We start from the raw sequence: 22,745 nt of genomic DNA on the forward strand, positions 1-22,745 counted from the left end.
GGTTTTTCAATGAGCTGGGATTTAACGAGCGGGTACCACTGCCAAAAATCTTGATCCTGGCCATAGAACCAAAATCCCTGAATCATCAGGACAAAACTCCTAGCAGGCGAATTACTGACCAACTCTGAACTCTTCATTGATATCGACATCAGGAACACATTTTATCCACCCATCCAACACAGAGGAGTTTAATCTTTGTGCCAGAGGTCAACAATAACTGTGCAGCTGGTGGAGTCCAACAGAAAATGTGACGTTGGTGACATGATATCAGAGAGGTTCTGTCAATACAACGCTGTTTGTTCATTGCACTACATAGAATAAGTTTAAACATGTTATGTTAACCTTCCATTGGATCACAGATGTAAGTTTGGCTCCATTATATTATACCAGCACAGACATTTGTCTTATTGATCAACACTGAATCTGACTAAACATATACTTTAAGCAATTGGGGAAAGACAAAATGTTGATGCCATGCTTCTATAGACTAAAATATCAAAACTAAATGCATGTCAAAGATTCTAATTCTTTTAGGGTTTGTCCTCTGATTGAATAAATCTAAAATTTAAAGTGTTTGACCATAAATCCATTTTTACATGTGATGGAAAAAATTTGGGGAATTTTGCAAGAACAACTCAAATGCAAAGTATGAAGTGGCAGCATGATGTTGTGGATGGACTGGTGCACTTCACATAGTAGAAGGGGTCATGAGAAAACAACGTTATGGAGAAAACAAGATCCAAAGACATTAGCCAGGATGTTAAAACTTGGATGGAAACTGATGACTCCACACATTCATCTGCATTAGTTACATTCTGGCTTAAGGACAACAAAATAAATGTTTTGGAGTGACCATGACAAAGCCTTAACCATAGTCCCATAGAAAAAAACATGTGAGCAAAGCTGAACATGTGTGTAAGTGAAGTGGTTCTACATGTCTGACCCAGTTACGTCAGTCCTGTTGGGAGGAATGGGCTAGAATTACAGAAAACCATTCTGAAATGGTTCAACCAAAGTCACACAGCTGGATGGCAGCTTCAGTCCTGCAAAGAGTCTTGTGAGCCCTCGTAGTGCTCAGCTGCTTCCCGGTGACAACCACTGCTTTCCTGTGGGGTAGAAAGCAGAAAGGACAGTTTACACCAGCAGAGGACAGCAGAGGACTGAACTGTGATGTACTCACGCTGAGAAAGGACTCAGGCAAAGATGGAGATGAGGATGGTGGAGGAATGGGTCTCTTTGGGGTTCTCGCTTTTGCCTGCTCAGACAGCCTTCTGTTCAGCTTCTGATCTGCAAGATTTAAAAAGAGATTTTGAAACAAAATCAGATCAGTTAGAGAATATAAAATCAACACTAAGTCCTCATGACCGGAAGTCTTTTTTCTTGTTTCTCTAATTTCCAAGGGAAGTTGTAATAATTGTTTTTGTACTGACAAAATTTCAAATGTCATTACAGTATATTATGAGACAGATAATCTGTGAAAAGATAGGTCTCCTCCACCTCTTAGAGGCGTCAATGCTAAATGTGCTAATGGCAGAGAAGCGACTCACCGTTACAGGAAAACCGTTTATCCGCCGTCATCAGTGGTCATGCTAACTAGCTTTATAATTCACAACAGGCTCTGCTGACAGGCAGAATCTGTAGTAGCAGAGTACAAGTTGGTGAGAGGGCGTGCGGTGCGCACACGAACATGATTGACAGTGCTAAGACCCGCCTCGTGGCTCTGGTTGTTTCTAGATTGCATTGGGAGGAAGCACAGAAGCTCAATTTTTTCACACATTATCTGACTCATACTCTCATACTCATGACAATTATTATTTAAAAAAAAAAAAAAAAACATTTTTATATGACCCAACTTTAACATAGCCCATTGTCACAGGTTAACTATTCTTAATATTAAATTAAAACTAGCTTGTTTAAATAACGGCCAGTGATCACAATTTTAAAAATGGTAATATTGTATTGTTTTATTAGTAAAGTATTTAATTGTATTTTACTCTCTCGATAATAAGTATGAATAGTTCATGTAACAACTAAAATAAATCATGAATGAAAGAAGCAGAAAGAAGTATGAACTTATATCTCCCCTCTCATTCGCATAAAAAGAAAATCAGTCCTTCAGCTCAGAAGGCTATGTATTACAGACATTGACTCACTCATCACTCATTCATATCACAAATGTTACATCAATCTGCTCTATATTAGCAGTCCAACTACCGTAAATATAGAATTGAGAATTTTAATCTAGAGATTGTAAAATTGTCCCGGATTTTTAGAACATGTAGTTAGCAAAAGAATACTTGTTTTCTTGGTGCAATAAACATAATTAGATTTTTTATGTTAATGGTGTCCCCAAGTCCACACCACTCTGAGTGGAGAGCCATGTTGGGGATGTCCAAAACCATGTTAGGAGACAAAACGAAGGTAATATGCAAAATCCTGATCAGAAATTTATAAGACGGGTTTGATTACTGCAATTGCAATAAATATCATTTCATCGATTGTTGAGTGTAGCATGTGTTTAATATAGTATTATTTGTATTTTTTTTTATTACACCCAATTGCTAATCAACCACATGCTCCTTGTTCAGCAGTCAACTCTCCTGCATCAGTATCTGTTAGTAAGATACTGTAGCTCTTGGTCAGATCTTCATGTTAGCATACTGTTAGGCCACCAGCCTTTTTTTCCCCTGGTTGGTGGGGGAAAAAGGCCAGGAAAAATAATTTATTCAAGAATAAATTATTTGGAATTTATCCTGGTTGAATGAAAACAGTTTCAATTCTAATTTGCCGTCGGGATGAGAAGTTTTGGTCTTAACTGAACATTACTCATGTTTGCTGGGAGTTGGAACATCGAGTGTTGGGATCAGAAGTAGAATCACGAGTGGAGTGTTGGGGTTAGCAGGCAGTTGCTAGAGCATGTGACAGTCGGTGACAACAGGAGGTGACGGACACCAGACTGCTTGCTTTGCAGATGTTTGGAAGGAAACAGGCACTTGAGGGAATCAGCCATGTGATGAAGGTGGAAGTTGCCCAACAAACGCTCCATAAAATGTGTACTGTCATACTGTATGTCATGCACCGCCTTAACGGAACTTGTGACTTGTTAGGGAGACTTTACTGCACTTGAGTCATCCTTATCCAAACTATTGCTTCATTAGCATAGACGGCTAATTTCAGAGTTTTGCCATGACTGGGAGAAGTTAGAGGGGTGGCTGTTCCATCCCATCCATCCATTTTCTGAACACCCTTGTCCCTCAGTGGGGTCGGGAGGGGTGCTGGTGCCTATCTCCAGCTAACGTTCCGGGCGAGAGGCGGGGTACATCCTGGACAGGTCGCCAGTCTGTCGCAGGGGTGGCTGTTCCATGATCAGCAATTAATCTTGGGTCTGTCTCACTCAAAATGACAAACATGATGAAACCATGAAGTGGGAAGAGGACAGATCTTGTCGACTTATCTCCTGATATCGTGGTGTGGAAAAACTTAATCCTACCCCTTAACCCTTGCAGTGGGTATATTTATGAAAATATAATCTATGATGGCACCTCTAAACAAACTAAATTCATGGTTATGTTCCCACAGACACTGACGATGAAAATGTTGCATAAGTGTTGTATTAGACATTTTTGTTCTGGTACGCACATAATGTCTGCATCAAGCACATGTCGACTGTCTTTGTTCAACCACCACAAGGCATCACCGATGGCAAGATGATACTGAGATGATACATATAGATACCAGTATGGTTCATCATGGAGAATGATGAACTGCAGAATTATTACCAAGTCATCAAGCACTGTTGTGTGTCCCCTCCCACTCGGATCAAATGAGTTCTCCAGGATCTTCTGACCAAAGTAATTACTTCTGTTTGGATGGCAGAAAAACATTCGCCTGTTGCCATTTTTAATATTCCTGACACAATATGGAGTTTTGAGATCGACCATCTCTCTTCAGTCACTTTGCCTCCATTTTCAGAGTGAAATGTTTATGCATCAGTCCTGCAGACAGTGAAATGAAAACTATTTTTGGGCAAAGTGAGCGATTATAACTCACTGATATTAAGATAATGGAACATTTTAAAGCAAGAACATCCTGGATTTAAATACCAGATTGGACCTTTCTTTGTTGAGTTTGCTTGTTCTCCCTGTTGGTGTGCGTGGGTTTTGTCTGAATCCTCCATCAGCCCAAGAAACACGGGGTGGGGATAGGCTGACTGTCTAAATTCCCCTGAAGTGTGAGGGCATGTGAGTCTTTGGTTGTCTTGTTTGACAAATGTGTTGGTCCTGTGATGAGAGCTAAATGAATTCATAGACCACTAAAGAGTGGCTTCCAAACCCTTGGAAGGAATAAGTGGGTATGGAAAAGGATCGACCAAAGCCCTCCCATGCATTCATTCACATGGGCTCAAAAATTTCAACATTCGCTTTTTAAGAGTTAGAACCTAGAACAGCTTAGAAAAGATTCATTGCAATTACATGGTGATTCAAGCCCAATGGGCTTGAATTCAGCAAATTGTACTTTGCTGAAAGCACCCATGGTTACAAGAAAGAAAAAGGAAATTTTCAGTTCTAAATTTTAAATATATTGTAGAATCTGTTCGCTGTCTTGATTGAAAACAAGCCCCTTGAACTACACTGTGCTTTGTCCAGAGGGCTCAGGTTCTTATCGAGAAACAAATGCTTCCTGGAGGTCTGGATACCGTTGAAGTTTCAGATTTTACTCAGTTAACATTCATCAGTGACATGTAATGCACCAATTAAATACTGTGAAGTTCGTCAGAAGTTGCCTGGACGTTAAACAACCATCCTTCGCTCTGCAGAGAGAAGTGCCGACCAGAACAAAGCGGCTGTTAATTTATTATTCGGAAGCGTGGCCTATATAGATTGGCCGGCTACCTTCACTTCCTCCACTGCCATTGCTAAAACTACAGGCAGACGATAATTCTGAAACAGTGCAGAAAATGGAAATCATTCACGAATTCTCTTTCAGTTAGCTGATTGGCCAGATAGAATCTCTATCGGAGGGAATCCAAGTCAACCAGAGAAAACCCAGACTGTGCTGTAAGCGAGATGTGAATCTAACGGAATAGTGCAGGAGGGCAATGGCCAGGCGTTTTGCTCAGTCACATTGCTTTTGACAAATTTTGGCAACATTTTCTCATATCACTGCCCTGCTAAAAACCCTGTTTAATCTCAGCTTTAGCTGTCAGAAAGATGACCTCATGGTCGACTTAACAGTTGTAGGATGCTCTTGAATCTATAGCTGAAAAAAATTGTCCAAAGAATCATCGTTCCACTGCCATGCTTGATACTGGCAGTAGTGCTTACACTACTCAGTTGTAGAGATCCAGGCTACCTGGTTTCATTTAAAAAAATAAAGAATGTCTTGATGCATTTGTGCTTTCATCCTTCCTTCAGTTATATAGTCTGCCAGTGCTATATTGTGAGAAACAGCACCCGTTTGCTCTGCTGTTGATGTGAAATGCAGTATTACCATTTGAGCTCCAATCATCATTGTGTGCTACATCATCCAAATAGCTCAATTTTATTTTCATCTGTCCAAATCATATTGTCCCAGCATTTTCCAGGTTGGCCTAAAAGTTCAAGACTTTTTTTTTTTCATGGTAAAACAGGCCAAGGGTGTTTCATGAACTGCTCATTATGTGGACTTGCTGGGTTGTTACCGACATATGGTGAGAATTTCAGGTGAACGGCACAATTAGAAAATATTACCTGAAAGAAATAGTGATGTGTTCAAAACAGAAGAGGAATAGGGCCAAAGACACAATCCTCCTTTGCAATTCAGTACTTATTTTACCCGCTGTAAAAGTAAACATATAGTCTGAAGCAGAGACTGATCTAATTGCTGTCAGAGGAAATTCTACAAGGCTAAAAAAAACCCCACTTTCATAACTGAAATATTTGCTTTACATCGAAAAGAAATGGCAACATTTCTTGCTGTTGCTCATTAAATAAATATGAGTAAGAAAAGTGAAAGGTTATGAATACTTCCTGAAGGTAAACGGAGTTCTGAGTTTATCAGGAAGGAGACTTGATCTCATCAGATAGAATTACCAAAAACACCAACAAACTCAAGTTGAAGTTTTCTGATAAACATGTTTAATATAAAAAAAAACAACAACCACAAAACATACAAACTTCAACAGATCTAAGATGTTAAGGTTTGTACTTGCAACACAAGCTGATGGAGCAGAAAGTGGAGTTTGGAGATCTTCACTTGGCATGCTCACACAGCAAATCCTAAACATGGTTTTCTACACTGAGTCTTTATCCTGTGCAGCTGAACATCACAGGAGTATCAGGTTATCAGCTTCCACTCAATTATTTACAGCTGGTCTCCCATCAGGAGCAAACAGCTGTTAACATCCCCAATGTGAAAAATCTAAAACGTCTTAATACTACAAATTTTAACACATTCTGAGTTAAAATGACGAGCGGTCAAAGAACTTTTTGAAACGCTGCAGGAAACTAGAACATTGAATTTATCACAAGGAAAAGAAAAAATTAAAAAAATTGTTGTTTGTCCGCAGCCCACCCCACTGATTTCCGTTACTGCTTCATCTTTGTCATCTTCTTCTTCTTTTTCCTGTCTTTAAACACTGGAGAACTCAGGAATGTGGTCTCTGTAAAATCATCCCCACGCCTAATTTTCCTGTTTGGAGGGGGGGAAACAGAAATTCAGGACTGCATTCAATTTTCTCTCTTTTTTTTAAAGACAAAGACAAATCTGGATAATCTGACCAATCATAAAACTAGTATTGGTAGGTCGGTTGTTGAAACCTAGATAGAGGGCTCACTGGTAACCCAGAACTATAACACTCACTCCACTCTACCGCTTAGAGAACATAAGCAACCAATGGAGAGATCTGAAACTGGTTCTAGGAGTCACAACATGTTTGGAACAGATAAAAAAAATAAACCCTGGTCTGTTCCTCTAAAGACAGAGAAGCAGTCCTCTGTAAAAACATTAAGCTTGCCGAATAATTTTGATCAAGTTTCTAGTGCAAATATCTTTGTACACTTGGAATAAGACAAAGCTAATTTGTCTTACTTCAAGCTAGATTTTTTTTCATAGATTATCCGTCTCATACCATGCTATCAAGTCATTATTTTTAGTAAGATATATTAGCTTGCTTTAATTCAATAATTCCTTAAAATGTATGAAAAAGCAGTTGTTGCACTAGAAGATTATTTTACTTGTAAGACATTTTTCCCATAAGTGAAATAATCTGCCAATGGAATAAATGCGCCAGTGTTCCCAATGACAGGGAACGCTGGTGTGTTTTTGCAGTCGCTGCTCCCAGCTCCTTTTTAAGGTCTTTTAGTCATGTTATTGTTTGAAGACTTTGCTTTTGCTGTCTGATGGCCAAAGAAGTCTCTAGAACTGGGTTGAGGGGACTTTACAGAATATCTAGAAGGTTTAACCAGACCTGTAGTCAGTAACATAGAAGGAGCTTTGAGTAACCAGTGTCACTGTAACACTGGTCACAGCCTGCGTTGCTCTCCGAGTCACTTTCAGTGCGACCCAACGTTCTCACCTGTTCAGTGGTGGTTCCTTATAGCTGACCACACAGTCCCTTCTCCTGCTTCTTCCTTTGTTTTCACCACATGGGTTTGGAAAGGTGTTGGTAACCGTTGTTAGAACTCTTCCTGCTGCAATGCACAGCAAAACATTAGCTGCCAGCTAAACCAAAGTCAGACTAGATTAAATTTTGTGTTTACAGTCTTCCCCTGTTGGGGGCGAGTCTACCCAGAACTCATAGGTAAACTCTTGATACGGAGAGAACGTCCACTGACAGTAGAGGGGGACACCCACCTGGTGAGGCTCTAGTTGACCCCTCAGTCACCTCCAGCCTGCATGATGGGCTCCTGGTTGGAGAGCTGGGTACAGAACTGGATTCTGGGTCCACAGTGCTGAGCTCTCCAAGCAGCCATGGTGGCTGCACATCCATTAGCAGAAAGCCAGCATCCTGATGAGCCGTCTCATCACTAGCAACAGATGTCCTTGTGCTATTGACAGAAATACTCTTGCTTTTGTCCTGAGATGTCGGTCTGTGAATGACAAACGTCTCTCTTAGGTTCTTGGTTTCGGCTGCTGTGTGCAGCTTTGTCTTCCTCTGTGGTTTTGGAGCATTCCTGCCTTTGGAGACTTTAGAATCAAGCGGATTTTCACCAATGTCATAATGATCATGGCTGAGGAGCATCTGAAAATCCTCTTCACCTTCCTTCCTGACCTCCAGCCTGTAAGGGCTGCAAAGAAGAAGCTCCTCACTACAGATGGGATGCAGACCAGATTCATCTTCAGATAAAACCTTTTTGCTCCTTTTGCTTGTTTTTCTCTTTTGCCTGGAGTTGCAACCATCAGCACACTTCTCCAGTGATGACGTCATCCTGTTCCTGGAGCCTCCTGCTTCGTCTCGTCTTGATTTTGTACGCGTGTGGTTCTCTGAACGGTCGCATTCATCTGCTGGCAGGACTTCCATGTTATGCTCTGTTGTTTCCACCAGAGGGCGCTTTGAAGCGCTGCGGGTTTCTGTTTGCTGATCTGCCTGGAAATGTTGTTTGCCAGAACTCTGAGCCAGATCTTCCAGCAGCTCCTCAGCTGACCAGTGAGGCTCTCCAGGAAGCATCATGTCACAGTCGAAACCTGGGGAGTTACTGTCCCTAAAAACAGAGATGACAAAAGTTCCTCTGCATCTCGGTCTGGTCTGTGTTTTCCTCCTGGCTACAGGAAGCTGATTCTCCTCTGACCCCAGACCTGTCACCTCCACTGGACCTCCATCCAGTGGAGGTGGACCTCCATCCACCTCCACTGGAGGTGGTGGGGGTGGCTGTGTGTTTTCTGCTTCCTCTTCTTCATGGACCTTCTCCGATTTGGACCGTTGGCTCTCGTCATCATGAGACAAACGGACTGACGGGGTCTTTTGAATGACCATAGAGCGCCTCCTTACTTTAGTTTTGGACCGTCTGTAGGTGATTTTAGAACCTGCTGAACCTTCTTCAGGTTCATTGCCTCCAGCCTTCAACAAGCTAACTTTAGAGTTGGAAAAATAATTATCGAATTCCTGTGAGACAGTGTCACGGGAGTCAGTATCGCTCTTGGATGTCTTCTGATGACTGCCAAGCTTGGGGATGCGAGATGTTTTCCTATTATTGCCGCGTTTTTTGGGTAACTGTACCTCAAGAACTCCTGAGTCTTTATCTTCTGGTTGTTTATTTATGCGAGTAGAAATTTCCGCAGGTTCCTTTGTTGGTCTGTGGTTGAGACCATTCTGGACTTCTGGACTGGAACCTGGCTGTTGACTCTTTGTGCCTTTTGTCTCACAGGAAGGACCTTTCTTCTTGGCTTTGGTTTCCACGGTGACGATTTCAACTGCGTTACTCAACGTAATCTCCATCGACGTATTGAGTAGGACTGTATTGTCAGCTTTTGCTAACTGAGGCTCAGCTTCTGAGGCAGACACAGTTGGAGCATTTACGTCGCTAGAAAGGGATGTTGTGGAGTTTTCATGTGTTTGATTGTTCTGAGGACAGAGGACAGAGTTTATTTCAGAGCTGGACTGGGACAACACTCTGGACAGGCGCTCCACTTCACTCCTCAGGCTGCTGCGGGGTGGACAACACGATCCTGTCTGAGTGGGTTGAACATGTTGACTCAAACGCCTTTCCTCAGCGTTTTCTGGGAAAAGACATTCATTAATAGTAAGGCAGCACATATTTGAAACACTGCACTGAATGATGCCAAATGACCCACCATGAAAAATATCAGAGGAATTTCTGCATCTGGTTAGGACACTTAAAACATCCAGATGAGGGTTTCCTTCTGGCAGACATGGTGTTGCTTCCATGTTTTTGTTGTGGCAGAAAGGATTCCTTAACGTTTCAGGCTTACTGTGTATAAGATAGAAATACAGAAATATAACCGTCAGATATAATTCATGTCCACGGAAACTACAACACCTACAAGGACACAACAAAAGCAAAAGCAGAAACTTCTGACCGCGCTGCTGCATCATTCTCTTTGTTTTTATCCGTTGGGGAGTGGCAGCTCTCTGACAGTCTTGGAGAATCCTGAGGAAAAACACATTTTCAGCTTCAGCAGTTCAGATGCATCAACATATTGGTCTTTGAGATTTTCTAGATTAGAAGTCGAGCTTCGGATCCCACTGCAGGGGAAATAAATAGACTCCTCATCAATATTTTTACCTTATATGGTACTGAATACATAGAGACCAAACATTTGATCCAAATCATGCAGTTTAAAAGATAATTATCACTGATAACGGCCACATGTATGTAAACTTCTGTTTTGAATTAAGTTACAAAAATCTTTAAAAAAAAAAGAAGTTCAAACAGGGAAGTTAAATTTCTGTCTGAGTTTACTTTTTTCCTGTTTACTGTTTTTTCCTGAGTAGTTCTAGACTATAAGATTAGTTACATCATGATGATTAGTTACATCATGATGCAGTCAAAATCAGAGGAAGTTCATCTGACGAAAGTCACATTTAAGCAAGAAAAACACAATCTTATGGTAAAAATATAATCTGAGAGGTGACTCTATACTCTATGTCTTACGTTGTCAGAGACGAGATCTTCCATCATGTCCAGCTGCTGCAGAGTGTTATTATGGAGATTTTTCAAGATGAACATCTGTAGGAGCAGAACAACAGCAAGTAGTGAACCAGATAATGGCCAAACTAAACCCCACATCAGCTGAGACATCACACTCACCAGTTTCCTTTGGTTGTGTTTCTTGGTGGCCAGCTGGAAGCAGAGATCTTTGACCTGTTTTTGCAGGAGCACCACCTCCATCTCAAGCTGCCTGCTCTTCTCCTTTTGGGCCTGCAGAGCGAGAGCCAGGGCCTTGTTGTTGGTCTTCAGGGAGACCTTGAAGAAGGAGGACGTGTCTGGTGTGAAAGAAAGACGGTGTTAACACTGCTCAAAGTCTGTGGCCGCCGCAACACAAATGAGATGGAGAATAACACAATTCAATTCAATTTCAATGTATTGATCGCAAAAAGAAATTAAATAAATAAACCCACTGATGAGTTTGTTTTTGATCTTTGAAGCCACAGCTGATGTCTGCTTCGATGGTGTCATCGTTTTCCTGGGAGGCATCATCAGACTGATGGATTAAAAAAAACAAACAATCAAAGGTCCAACTTGGAGTATATGAAGCCAGAAACCTGAGGGAAGTAGAGGCTTTAGCTTTTTAGCAGTAATGAAACAAAAACATACATGTTAAAGCCATCAGACTCTTAAATAGAGACATACTTCTCTTATTTTGTGACTAGCTATGATAGAGTGTTAATTTAGGGTGAAATGGGGACCTTTCCTGGTTAAAACGTTGATATTCGTGCATCTGGGTTTATCTTTTACAGTTGTTTTAGCGCGATACTTCAAAATGTGCATAAAAAACTGTTCATAGAATTAACACTTAATGCTATTAAATGCTAAATGGAGAATGAGCTAGCTGGTAGTTTCTGTCCTAACTTTGTCCAGCCTTACCGTCTATGAAAGTCCTCGAGTTGGAGCGTTTACCTTCTAAAACAGAAAAATCTTCGAAGGGAACGACACAAACTACTGTATTCAAGAATGTATCAGCTTTGCACCGCCTGTCATTTAAGACTGAAAACTTTTTTTCAAAAACAAACAAAAAATCCGCCGAGCTTCCGAGCATGCGCACTAACGTGAACTTCTTCGGCATTACCTTCTTCTTGCATCCATTATTGTTGCACTACCGTCATCTCTTAGATTTTAATACTTATTTTTCCTCAACCTCTCCTGAGACCATTTAAAAATATATATTTTTATTTTTCATTCATTACTATTTAACTGAGCAACCACATGATTCCCTATTCAAACTTCAATATTCAAAACTTTTTTGATTCACATATTTCCAAGTAGGCTAATAAAAACATGTTCCATCGTTTTGTAGTATTACACCAATTACATAAATCAAGATGTTTCCTTATTTTAAAAATAGTGCCATTCAAAAAACTGTGACCTGTTTTTATTCTATTTAATTATCTCCTCCTTTCTGTTTAGTCCCAACATAATCTGTATCTTATATAAATGTCTTCCATTTATTTCATTATCCGACTTTACTTTACTTATGTGCACCACCCAGGGGTGAGCCATCGGGTTACACGTGAAACACTATTTTTACCCCTGACGCCACCATATAATTTTTTTACTAAATAAACATGATATTCTACTCTTATTTAAGATGTCTAAACATCATTTGGCCAATTTCTAGTTTAAATTCTTATTTTTAAACTATTTATTTTTAGTAATGTTTCTGATAAATGACTGGATACTTTTTTTTTGAGTGAAATGAGTAGTGCACAGTTTTAGGCTTCAATTGATGTCTCCGAATGCAGCAGAAGCTGTCTGTTCTCGGGCTATCGTCTGACGACGCTCGGTGCTTGATTAGTTAGGGCTGGGTTTGCTGCTTGTTGTTTTAACGGAGTCGGCTTCTTCTTCCAAATGTTTGACAGCTGCAGCCACTTCAGGAATTGGAGTCCCCCTCTGCTCTCAGTTATGTCAGCTTCATAAAGTTAATAGGTAACCTGCTTGTTTTACATTTCGCTTTTACTCTTCACCGACCAACGCAGATGCAGCTTCCCGGCTAGTTAGCACTCGAAGCTAACTCCATACAACCTTATAGGCATCAGCTGCTGCTGACATTAGCTAACCCTCAGCTTAGATTGATTAAGCTTTTTTTTCCCGCTTCTCCTGCGAATGATAAGCCTCTAAGTCATAACATTATCTTTAAGTTGTTAATAAAAGCAACCCATTATGTAACAAATGTACTGACACTTTAATTTACTCATAACAAATGTAGCTGAATCTGCCCAGTGTCGCTTTAGTGTATCTGTTAAAAACCAAAGAGTGTTCGCGGGGTCTCTATCAGCTCCCCCGGTGACTCTGACAGAGACCGACAGAGCCGGGTTAGGGCGGTGCTTTCTGTTTTCCGGGTCTGGGACTTTGCTATAAAGCTTCGGTCTGTTTTGATCACATGATAAGGTGAGCGGAGTGTGGTGCCATTTACATCGGCTTTCTCTTCACTATAATCCAAGATGGCATTCATTTCCAACTCCAGCTCTATTGCCTTTTTCAGAAGGTAAGCACCGCAGAATCTCCAGGACGAGCTTTTCCTTTCTGTTTCAGTCGAGCACACAGAGGGCAGGGGCATCAGAGTCTCAGTTAACGATGTCAGCAGACCGCTAATGCAGAGGGCCACCAGTTCCTGTCACGAGTTCAGATCATCTGTGGAACTAAAGGGGCATGGGGGGCCTTTAATCCATGCGGCTCATTTAGACAGCAGCAGGGATGTGAGGGCGAACTGGATGGAAAACTGTAAAGCTGGAAAAAAAATCACTCGTTTCTCTTTGAGGAAATCGTTTTAAGGAAGTAGAAAATAAATCTTATTGAGAATCCTTTTTCTGGTATCAAAACAGAGCTCAGGCTGGGTAAAGTGATTTCCTGCTGAACTGGAACATTTTCTGTTCTGGTTAATACCAGATATTTCTGTGATCTGGAAGCAAGACTAGACTAGACCTGAAGTATTTCCTCCCAGCAGGTGTGTCCTGTAGAGGATGAACTTTGCCAGTGATTCGGGTGAAGCTGAAACTCGGCAGTCCTGCCAACGGCAGGAGATCTAAATCTGTCTCACTACTTCTTAATAGTGAGAGCTACTGTCTGTAGCTCCTGCTGGTGTTAATGCCCTGTTCAAATAATAAAAAATAACAGAATAAATAAATAAACAGCTGAAACTTTGCTCAGATTGCACAGGTAAGAGCATTACTAAATGCTTTTATGCTTCTTGTTCTTAAAGACGCATACTGTTCTTGAGATTAACACACTTCTAGAGACTGACTATAGCTCTGGCTTCCTCTGCTTCTGGAAAAGTTGGGAATCTGATTTCAGTATTTTCCATGTCTTGATATATGTTGGAAAAATTCACATTTCTTTCCTGGTAGTGCAGAGCAAAAGTTTGAACTTCTTCACAACCGTGTCCCCGTGTGTTTCCTCTGCAGCCGGGATAGCAGCGTCATGGCTGCAGATGACAAATCCTCTTCATCTTCCTCGACGGAGTGGAACATCGAGCCGCCGGCCTCCTCTCCCACCAGCCCCTCACACCTGACCCACTTCAAACCGCTGACTCCGGAGCAGGATGAGCCTCCGCTCCGCTCTGCCTACAGCTCATTCGTCAACCTGTTTCGTTTCAGCAGTAAAGGTAGGGTTTGGTCCCAAAGCCGAAGCTCAGAAAGTGTTTTTCTGGATTCGCTTTGCAGCTCTGTTAACTTTAGAAAATGCATACAGTCGATTCGGAGCTAAAAAGCAAAGTGCTCAATCTGCTGTGCAATGAACTGCAGAAACACGCCTGCTATGGCGTTCGAATGGGGCTGCAGATATATCCACACTTCAATAAGGATACATCTGGACTCTTGGATGGAAAAGGGCAAACTGAACTTTTTTATCCACAAGGCCCTGGAATGTCTCTGCTCTACAGAATGCTGTTGCTACCAGTGCAGCTGTTCAGCATCATCAGCAGGAGGGTGTGAACAGAGAGGTGAAGACTCATGGATCATGGCCTTGTGACTAGGCCTTGAACGGGAGACTGCAACATTTACCATTTTTCCTCTCAGTCCAGTGTAATGTAACTTGTTTAGAGCTAGCGTCGGTTCATGGCCTTTTAAAAAAAGACGACTTATAAATATCTACTATCGCAAATGTGTTGTCCTTTGGACAGAATCACCATTTTATTTCTATTTTTGGGTTTTAAAAGATATAAAACATAAAACATTTGCAAAAAAAAGTCTAAAAAAACTCCAAATAGTTTCCAACTTATTGACAAGAATATTAGATCTACTAAATCCTACCGGTAAGATTAGTCTAATTTAGTTGTGGAAAATCATTAATGAAAACTGAAAATGGCTAAATCTGCATTTTTGCCAAAGTTAAGAGCCGTGGTAGAAGGTCGTAAGGCTGACCCCTGGATCTGGGCTCAATGTTTCTTTGAATTATACAAAAATCTATAACATGATGCCTGAAATCAGAAAAATGTGTGATTGTGATAATGTTGTGGAAATTTTCTATTGTTATATTGACTGTAATTAACCTACATTTAGAAAAGAGGCAGCTTTATATAAGAGAACACATTAAATAATGCCAGCCGTCTCGCTAAGCTTTAACATTTCAGCTCGTATTCAGTCTATCCAACTGTTTGAGTTTATCCTTAATATACATTTCAAAACTTTTGCATACTCTGTGTATGTAAATCACAGAGTATGTGATTTACATATGCAGTTTTTTTTTTTTTTCTGGCTCTTAATCCAGTCATGGACGAAGAGAGGGAATCACAGAACACACACGCACTCACACACTCACACCACTATGGTGCCGTTGCAGGCCAGTTAACCTAACATGCATATATTTAGGTTGTTGGAGGAAACCAGAGTTGCTGGTTAGGTGGAACCTTCTTGCTACAAGGGAACAGTTCTAACAACAACCGTTCACCATGGAAACGAGTTAAAAGGGTTTGTGTTACTGGCAAACCTTTTGGTCGTTCATTTGTCATTCTCAGTGAGTCACAGCCAGGTTTCCTGTTATTTAGTTCTGCTGCTGAGGCTTGCCCAGCACATGGTGGGCAAGCTTCTGCTTTTTGGCACAGTTGAATTAAATTAGTTGTTTACATTATTGACCGAAAGCCTAATTATTCTTGTTTAAATTTGGCTTCAAAAATGCTTTGCGTCTGAGACCATCGTCCTTTAAACCTCACAATGTGCTGTATTTGTTAAACGTGTTGATATAAATCTGAGTGATTTAAATGTTCTGTAAATTTTTTTTATGACATCACGTGTTGTAACGGACTCTTGGATATCATGTGAGTCGTTATGTGTCTTTGCATCTAAATTCAGGAGATCTGAACACCACATGACTTGTGTTTGTAGTCTGAGGTCTGCACCATGCTCAGTTTCTATGTGCTCCAAATCAGGACCAAACTTTCAGAAAACTGCAAAACATCTGAAAGACTGAGTTTATTTAAATCAAAGCTGGAAACCCACCTGCTTAGAGCTGCCTTTGATGATGGCGGTTGACACAATGTCATGTTTATTGTTTCACATTTGGTGACTGTATGATGTTGAACTGCCTTGTTGCTGAAAATGTGATGTACAAATAAATTTGACTTGAGTTGGCATGGAAGCTCAGAGTGACTCCGCCCCCCCAAAAAAACATCTAAACTACATGTCATCAAGTCGGCAACATGTAGACGCAAGATTTAGTTCTTGCCAGTTTTATTTGTTATGAATCAAACTACATTGGCCCTGACCTATCACTCTCTTTTACGGTTTAGTTTTTTGTTCAGAAAAATACAATTAAAAAGGAAAAATAAGAAAAACGGACTTATTCCTTTTAATATTTAGTTTTGTGTTTTAGTGCTGTTAATATTTTATTTCATATTGATGTTTTAAAATGAAAAAAATGGATGCCTGTCAGAGTCACTGAGGGAGAGAAAGGGGAGGAGTCTCATGTAAAACAAAGTTGTTCTTAACACAGTTTAATTGCTTCATCCATTATTCAGTCTCCATTATTATTTTGCAATTATTTCACAATTATGAATCAATATATAAATAAATATTTTTTATCATTGCCGATTTCCACAAATTTGCAACTATCCATCCATCAGTTATGCAGATTGATATTTGAAACCTGAAATATCTCTTTTTTTTTTTTAAAGAAAATGTTTGTTTTTAAATTTTACAACTTCGCCAAAGAATCACTTGGAACTCCAGGAATCTTTTAGTCTGAAATGTTTTTAAAAAGCGTAGGAACCCTGCAGGATGCAAACGGAAGGAAATTCTTCTTCTCACCTGGCCCACAAACGTGACTGTACATCAGGGTAGAACGCCTTTTCTCTGCCTGTCTTCTGTCTTTTGTGACGTTGTGTGTGTTGTCTGTGTGCAGAAGAGGGCCGTCCCGTGGTCACAGTTTCGGAGAAGGCGGACGTCCCACCTCCTCGGCGGCAGGCAGAGAGACGGAGCTTGTCCTCCAGTCCTTCCCACTCTGTCCACAACTCGAGGACACACCAGAAGCAGCATCCTGACATCCTCAGACGCACGTCTACTGTCTCTGGTAAAACACACACACATACAAATCAGAGATTAGGTTATTTTTTATTGGGGTTTTTTTTCTCCTGCAGCAGAAAAATGTTTCGAAAAGATTTTGTGAGTTCTTTTTCTTAACCCCACACATCTTTGGTTTCTGACATCAGAAAATGTGCAAGTTTGCCATTTGCTTTTGTAAATACTTTGCACTTTCCTGTATGGTAAATGGAAGAAAAACAAGAAATGTGATTGAATTTTTGTGTGTCACACTGTTATTGATTGGTTTAGCTGTTCTTTAAAGCCTTTATGCTGCTGACCTGGCGTTGTTGAGCTAATCAGAACCACTGATAACACTGTGCCTTTCTGTAGTCTTCTAGGCTTTGGTCAGTCCTGCTTTATAGATCCATCCCAAGAATATTTTTTTGCCTTATTGAAGATTTCTTTTTCATTCTCTATATACGCTTTTATAGAGAATGTTCATGTTAGTTGTTCAGGTTCCTGGTTTTTGTGTGAAGTTTTAAAATGCACCTTCAGAGTATATATATACCTGATCATAGTTTTGATCTGGTATACCATTTCTAATTTTTAAACAATCAGTTGTTGGGAAAAAAAGATGAGTGTTGACAGGTAAAAACTGGAAGAAAAAGTCAGTTTGACATTTAACGCACATTAATTTTAGTCTGTGGTTAATGTTAGCTGGGATGTTTGGACAGCAAGCAGGAAGACGGTGGCTAAAATGTCTGTTTTCTTTAGTCTTTCTCGGATCATAAGGGTTCTAATCTTAACTAAAGAGTATGATGCTAAAGTACAGTCTAAGAACATTCTGCTCAGGTCCCAAAGACGACAGAAACGTAGAGACTATGTCTACCAGAGTTTCAAAATAGGGGCAGAGAAAATAAAAAGTCCAAATGTTTCCGACCTCTAAACTGATGCATGCTAAAGAGCTCCAACTTGGCTTGAGTTCTGTACTTTGACCTGAAAATCTAAGTCAGGCCCCATGTATGATCTGGTGAAGCTGTGCTCCACTTCTACACCCGTTCTGTCAGCACACTCTATGAGGAAACCTTGGTGTGTCGCATCAGAAGCATGCATGAAGAATCCAAAAGGTTTCTTCATGCAGCCCAACAAGGCATGTTGGCAGCCTTGTTGGCAGCCCAACAAGGCATGTTGGCAGCCTTGTTGGCAGCCCAACAAGGCATGTTGGCAGCCTTGTTGGCAGCCCAACAAGGCATGTTGGGCTGCCTCAAAAACTGCAGCATTTAATCAGATCAGATTAGCAACTAATAAGTACTCTGATCTCTGATGTTGCACCAAGAAGTTGGCTGGTGACCTGCTTTGGCCGATTCTTTCCCCAGCTTCAATGCCAGATGACAACTTGTTTTATTTTCTGTCAGCGAACGCATCCTCCTGAGTGCTTCAAGGTTGGGACACTGTCGCTTTTCAGTATCAGTGGTGTGTTTGAAATGAATTCAGAGAACCTACCAGAGATGTAAGAAACTATTTAAAAGTTAAGGTTTTAATCACATGTTTGTCATTCAGACTGGCAGAGAGATAAAAGGCAAGTCAATTTATTTGGACAGCACATTTCAGCACCAAGGCAGTTCAAACTGCTTTACGTCACAAAAACATCAAACGATCATCAATTATGAAACAAACAATAAGCATTTTGTCAGATGCCGTCATCAAAATGCTTGTTTTAACAACAGCAGACCTTTAATGTATTTTGGTGCTTTGCCATTCAGTGATGTATAAACTAACAGAAGAATTGCACGCATTGTTCTCTTCTTTCTCCTCATTGGTGTATGATGCTCTGACTCTTTCTGTGACGGCTAAGAAAGTATGTACTCCCTTCGGTGTCCCCTGTACCAGCTCAGGAAAAACCTGGGTGCAATTTGGAGGTGTGCGTGTGTTTGCAGGACATAGAATCCAGCCTTTTCCTACATAAATATCTTCTCTACCCTGTCAGAACTGACACACTGAGGTGATGTCTTTGTAGATGAGCTGATGACATGACAAACACATGTTCCATAGTGCTTGTATTGCCATTGCTCTTTCCATTTTAAAGATTTTTTTCCTTTTGCGACATGTTTCTAATTTCTCCGCTCCTTTCCATTTTCTTTTCCATCTCTAAATTGCTTTTGCAAAGGCTCTTTCAACAATTTCCAGCTCCTGCTCCATTGTGTCAAACACAAGTTGACTGTTGTATTTCTGTGCATGCGAGTCCTACCTGCTTCCTCTGTCATGGACCTGGAAGCTTGGAGAGGCCCACTTAGAGACTGACCCTGCTGGCCGGTTGGCTGTTTGTGGCACTGAGCTGGAAGCTCAACAGTAGGAAAATATCAACAGCAGTTCAGAGATGAGCAATGACAGCATTGCACTGGATGAGAGCAACTAAAGCAGTATGAATGATGGTTAGTTTGAAAAGTATTGAAAGATGGCGGTCCAGGTTGTAAAACTCCTTTTTTTTTTTTTTTTTTTTTTTTTTTTTTTTTTATTGCAGTGGATTGGCCAGGTGAGGCTTTTCTGCACTGTGTGGATTTACTAAGATGCCTTTAGGTTGTGTGTGTTTGAGTGCATGGAGTGTGTCTGACATTTGCACTTACTACAAAGCTTTCTACTAGTGTGGTTTGTCTTAAAGTTTTTTTTTCTTAACATGGGAACTAACTGTATTGTTTTGATTTTTAAAGCTAACACTTTGACTCTACGTGCTTATCCAGTCTATGGAAACTCTTGCTTTTCATATTTTGTTTCCTTTTGTAATTTTTAGGAAAGCTCATCACCAGGTGTTAAAGTGCATTGTCAATTATTTTTTGCTCATCACTTACTGCATTGTGATTACAGATTAAATATATTCAAAATGTTGACAATGCACCAGCAAAGATCTTACTAGTAATGAAAGCATTTCATTTTATTTGTGTCGATTTCTGAATAATTTCTTGCCTGATTCCAGATGGCAGCAGGAAGTCTGATGCATCTCTCAGCAGTCACGACCCTCGCACTGCTGTACAACTTCGCACCGCACTGAAGAGGCTGAAGGAGATCATGGAGGGAAAGAGCCAGGTACCGAATCCAACAGAACCGCTGACACTCGGGGTGTCCGCAAACATGGTTTCCTTTTTTCCTCACCTCCCTTTTGCTCCTAGATGTCTTGAAAGAGATGTATATAAACATTAACTTCTAATTTATGGAAGAAAGTTGTGGTTGTTACACTACTATCCATGGTAAAATATGTTCCCTCAACTTTCAGAGTTGGTGAATGAATCTATTTATAAAGCTCTTTCCACAGACATTGCAGTTCAATTCAAAAACATTGTATTTATCCCAAGAGGAATTTAATGTGGTCATAACTCATGCAATCAAAGCATCTTCAGAGAGTCATTGTGGATGTTGATGTGGTAGGCAGGAAGGATCTCCTGTAGCGGTCAGTCTTCCAATGTACCTGTATTTGGTCAGAGACATCTCTGTCAATATCTGTGCAGTAAAGACGATATTTCACCGTCACATGACGGAAGAGTTAGGTTTATCCTACCCTTAACTGTAATTAAGCGGATCACGAAAAGTAGAAATCGTTTTTAATGTGACAGAATTCTAAGCTACACCTCATGTTGTTCACCTTCAGGACAGCGATCTGAAACAGTACTGGATGCCCGACAGCCAGTGTAAGGAATGCTACGACTGCAACGAGAAGTTCACCACCTTCCGCCGCAGACACCACTGCAGATTGTGTGGCCAGATCTTCTGCAGCCGCTGCTGTAACCAGGAGATCCCTGGAAAGTTCATGGGTTACACAGGTGAGCAACATCTTCGTCTTTCATCCATATTGCCTGACATGATTTGAACAATTTCATCTTTTTTAGATCAATAAAAAAGTAACATTGTTGTTAGTGCTTTTTCTCACGTCTTTGGTTATTTCATTTGAGCTTTTTTCCCCCCTCTCCCGGTGCAGGAGACCTGCGGGCTTGCACGTACTGTCGGAAGCTAGCGCTAAGCTACACTCACTCTGCAGACTCCAGCTCCATCGGCGAGGACCTGAGTGCCTTGTCGGACTCTCCCTGCTCTGTGTGCGTGTTGGAGCCCAGCGAGCCTCGGACACCTGTGGGAGGACGCAAAGCCAGCCGGAACATCTTCCTCGAGGAAGACCTGACCTGGCAAAGGTGAACCCACTCGGAAAACACGAGAAATCTGACACATTTCCAAAGAGTTCCAGTTGGACACTGATAAAAGCTCTTCATGAGTTCCTCACTCAGTCTAAACTTTGAGCTTCACACCTCATTTAGTGTTGGACAGGCTATGCTTAAAGGATTAATCTTGGTAAAATAGAATATTACTGAAAAGTTAATTTATTTCCATAGTTAAATGCAAAAAGTGAAACTAATATGATACAGATTTATAGCACATAAACTCAACTTTCAATAAAAAATGCTTTATACAGTTCTTGGACACTGTGCAACAAGCTTAGTTTAAAAATGTCTTTTTGTGACTTGTCTCCTTAAGGATGTTGTCAAGTCGGCCGTCTTTCCCATGATTGTGTAGGGAAAGCCATAACATTCTTGTGTTTATTGGTCTGGCGTAAGACCGTCGAGTTTTCTGAGAAACGTCCAGGTTTTTAAAGTTAATGTTAAAAAAAGTATTTGAAATGTATCACTCTATGGTACATAATATACATTTTTCTATGTTGTTATTGAAATAAATGAGGTTTTGGAGAATATTCTACTTTAATTAGGTCAGTGTTTGGAGTGGGATGCAGCTGTTCATTGTTTGTGTCTGTCTCAGACTAGTGGTGAGAATAATCCTGCTACAGAGCTGGGTTCATGTCAGCCTGAATCAACCATAAAGAAAACATTTGAATTATGATAAATCACAAAGCTCTGTAGCTAATCTTTTGGTGCTTTACGTAACATAATTAAAAAGGAATCCATTCTAACTCTACCTGTACTGCATGCTCTCCTTGACCCTCTTTTCTTCTCTTGCCGTTTTGCTTTCTGTCGACTTTCCCTGCTAACTTCCCTCTCTTTCTTGTTGACATAGAAAAACTCCTATTGGGATGAGAAAGAAGTGAGTCTTGTTGGTTTTTCTTCATTTCCCCCCCCCCACATCGGCCTCAACATTCAGGGCTGATGCGCTCTAGCTCCTATAACTTTCCTCTTTGCTCAGATGTACAGCTTATAAATCTGATGTGACTTGTAAAACTGTCGTAAATAAAGCAGTTGAAAGGGAGAATAAACCACTCTGTCTGTCATTAGCATGATTCACCAGGAGCCTCAGAGCAGCGGCCTCGCCTCCAGACTCTCTACCCTGCCAGAGGATGTGGGGAAGTCACCAGCGAGGAAGAGGTCAGTCATTTGCTCCTTTGGGTTGTTTGTGGTTCTGCTAAAAGAAAACTTGTTTCTTTACATCAGGTCCTCATTTTCTGAACTTTAGCTCATTCCTCTGTTGCAAACGATATCCAGTGTTTTCAAAACAACCGACCTTATGAGCACTTCCTGACTAAATCGAGCCGTTTGCCTTGTGTTGTATAGTGTGTAGTGATGAGCTAAACAGTGCAGTGTGTAATTCAGAAGTTCCAAAATAACAGAAAATAGTCATTCCACCTGGATGGACTCCTTGACTTTCT

The 22,745-nt window shown here is 40.7% G+C and overlaps 2 protein-coding genes across 9 annotated transcripts in view; one reads left to right on the forward strand and one right to left on the reverse strand.

Annotated features, from left to right (window-relative positions):
• Nucleotides 1–6,093: 6,093 nt before the first annotated feature.
• On the reverse strand, nt 6,094–11,747 carry sgo2 (shugoshin 2). Of its 2 annotated transcripts, none has more exons than XM_015032715.1 (9): nt 11,526–11,747; nt 11,060–11,142; nt 10,749–10,924; nt 10,593–10,667; nt 10,018–10,088; nt 9,772–9,908; nt 7,834–9,696; nt 7,556–7,670; nt 6,094–6,669 (listed from the first exon to the last, which is right to left on the reverse strand). In XM_015032715.1, the coding sequence occupies exons 2-9, from the start codon at nt 11,136–11,138 to the stop codon at nt 6,567–6,569; spliced, it is 2,619 nt and encodes an 872-aa protein (XP_014888201.1). In that variant the 5' UTR covers nt 11,139–11,142; nt 11,526–11,747; the 3' UTR covers nt 6,094–6,566. The 2 variants fall into 2 exon arrangements, with proteins under 2 accessions (XP_014888201.1, XP_014888200.1); XM_015032714.1 differs by having other exon boundaries at nt 11,060–11,203.
• A 674-nt stretch (nt 11,748–12,421) lies between these two features.
• Nucleotides 12,422–22,745, forward strand: part of pikfyve (phosphoinositide kinase, FYVE finger containing) — a 29,492-nt gene continuing 19,168 nt past the window's right edge. The window contains exons 1-9 of one of the 7 annotated variants that reach the window (XM_015032722.1): nt 12,422–12,584; nt 14,060–14,259; nt 16,992–17,159; nt 19,632–19,643; nt 20,082–20,191; nt 20,751–20,922; nt 21,078–21,285; nt 22,160–22,186; nt 22,375–22,464. In XM_015032722.1, coding sequence (XP_014888208.1) covers nt 14,076–14,259; nt 16,992–17,159; nt 19,632–19,643; nt 20,082–20,191; nt 20,751–20,922; nt 21,078–21,285; nt 22,160–22,186; nt 22,375–22,464 — 971 coding nt within the window. In that variant the 5' untranslated portion in view covers nt 12,422–12,584; nt 14,060–14,075. Of the gene's footprint in view, nt 12,585–13,037; nt 13,144–14,059; nt 14,260–16,991; nt 17,160–19,172; nt 19,543–19,631; nt 19,644–20,081; nt 20,192–20,750; nt 20,923–21,077; nt 21,286–22,159; nt 22,187–22,374; nt 22,465–22,745 lie in introns of those variants that run through there. The other 6 variants (XM_015032723.1, XM_015032718.1, XM_015032720.1 and 3 more) reach the window with 6 other exon arrangements.

Source organism: Poecilia latipinna, unplaced genomic scaffold (assembly GCF_001443285.1).
Source record: "Poecilia latipinna isolate Pla-1442-1.1 unplaced genomic scaffold, P_latipinna-1.0 Scaffold248, whole genome shotgun sequence".
Taxonomy (NCBI): domain Eukaryota; kingdom Metazoa; phylum Chordata; class Actinopteri; order Cyprinodontiformes; family Poeciliidae; genus Poecilia; species Poecilia latipinna.

Excerpts from the sequence above, each read along its gene's own strand:
- sgo2 (XM_015032715.1), bottom strand. The coding sequence starts at position 11,138 with ATGATGCCTCCCAGGAAAACGATGACACCATCGAAGCAGACATCAGCT. Across the intron at positions 10,925-11,059 it reads GATCAAAAACAAACTCATCA|ACACGTCCTCCTTCTTCAAG; the intron begins GTGGGTTTATTT and ends CTTTCACACCAG. Across the intron at positions 9,697-9,771 it reads TTCCTCTGATATTTTTCATG|AAAACGCTGAGGAAAGGCGT; the intron begins GTGGGTCATTTG and ends GTCTTTTCCCAG.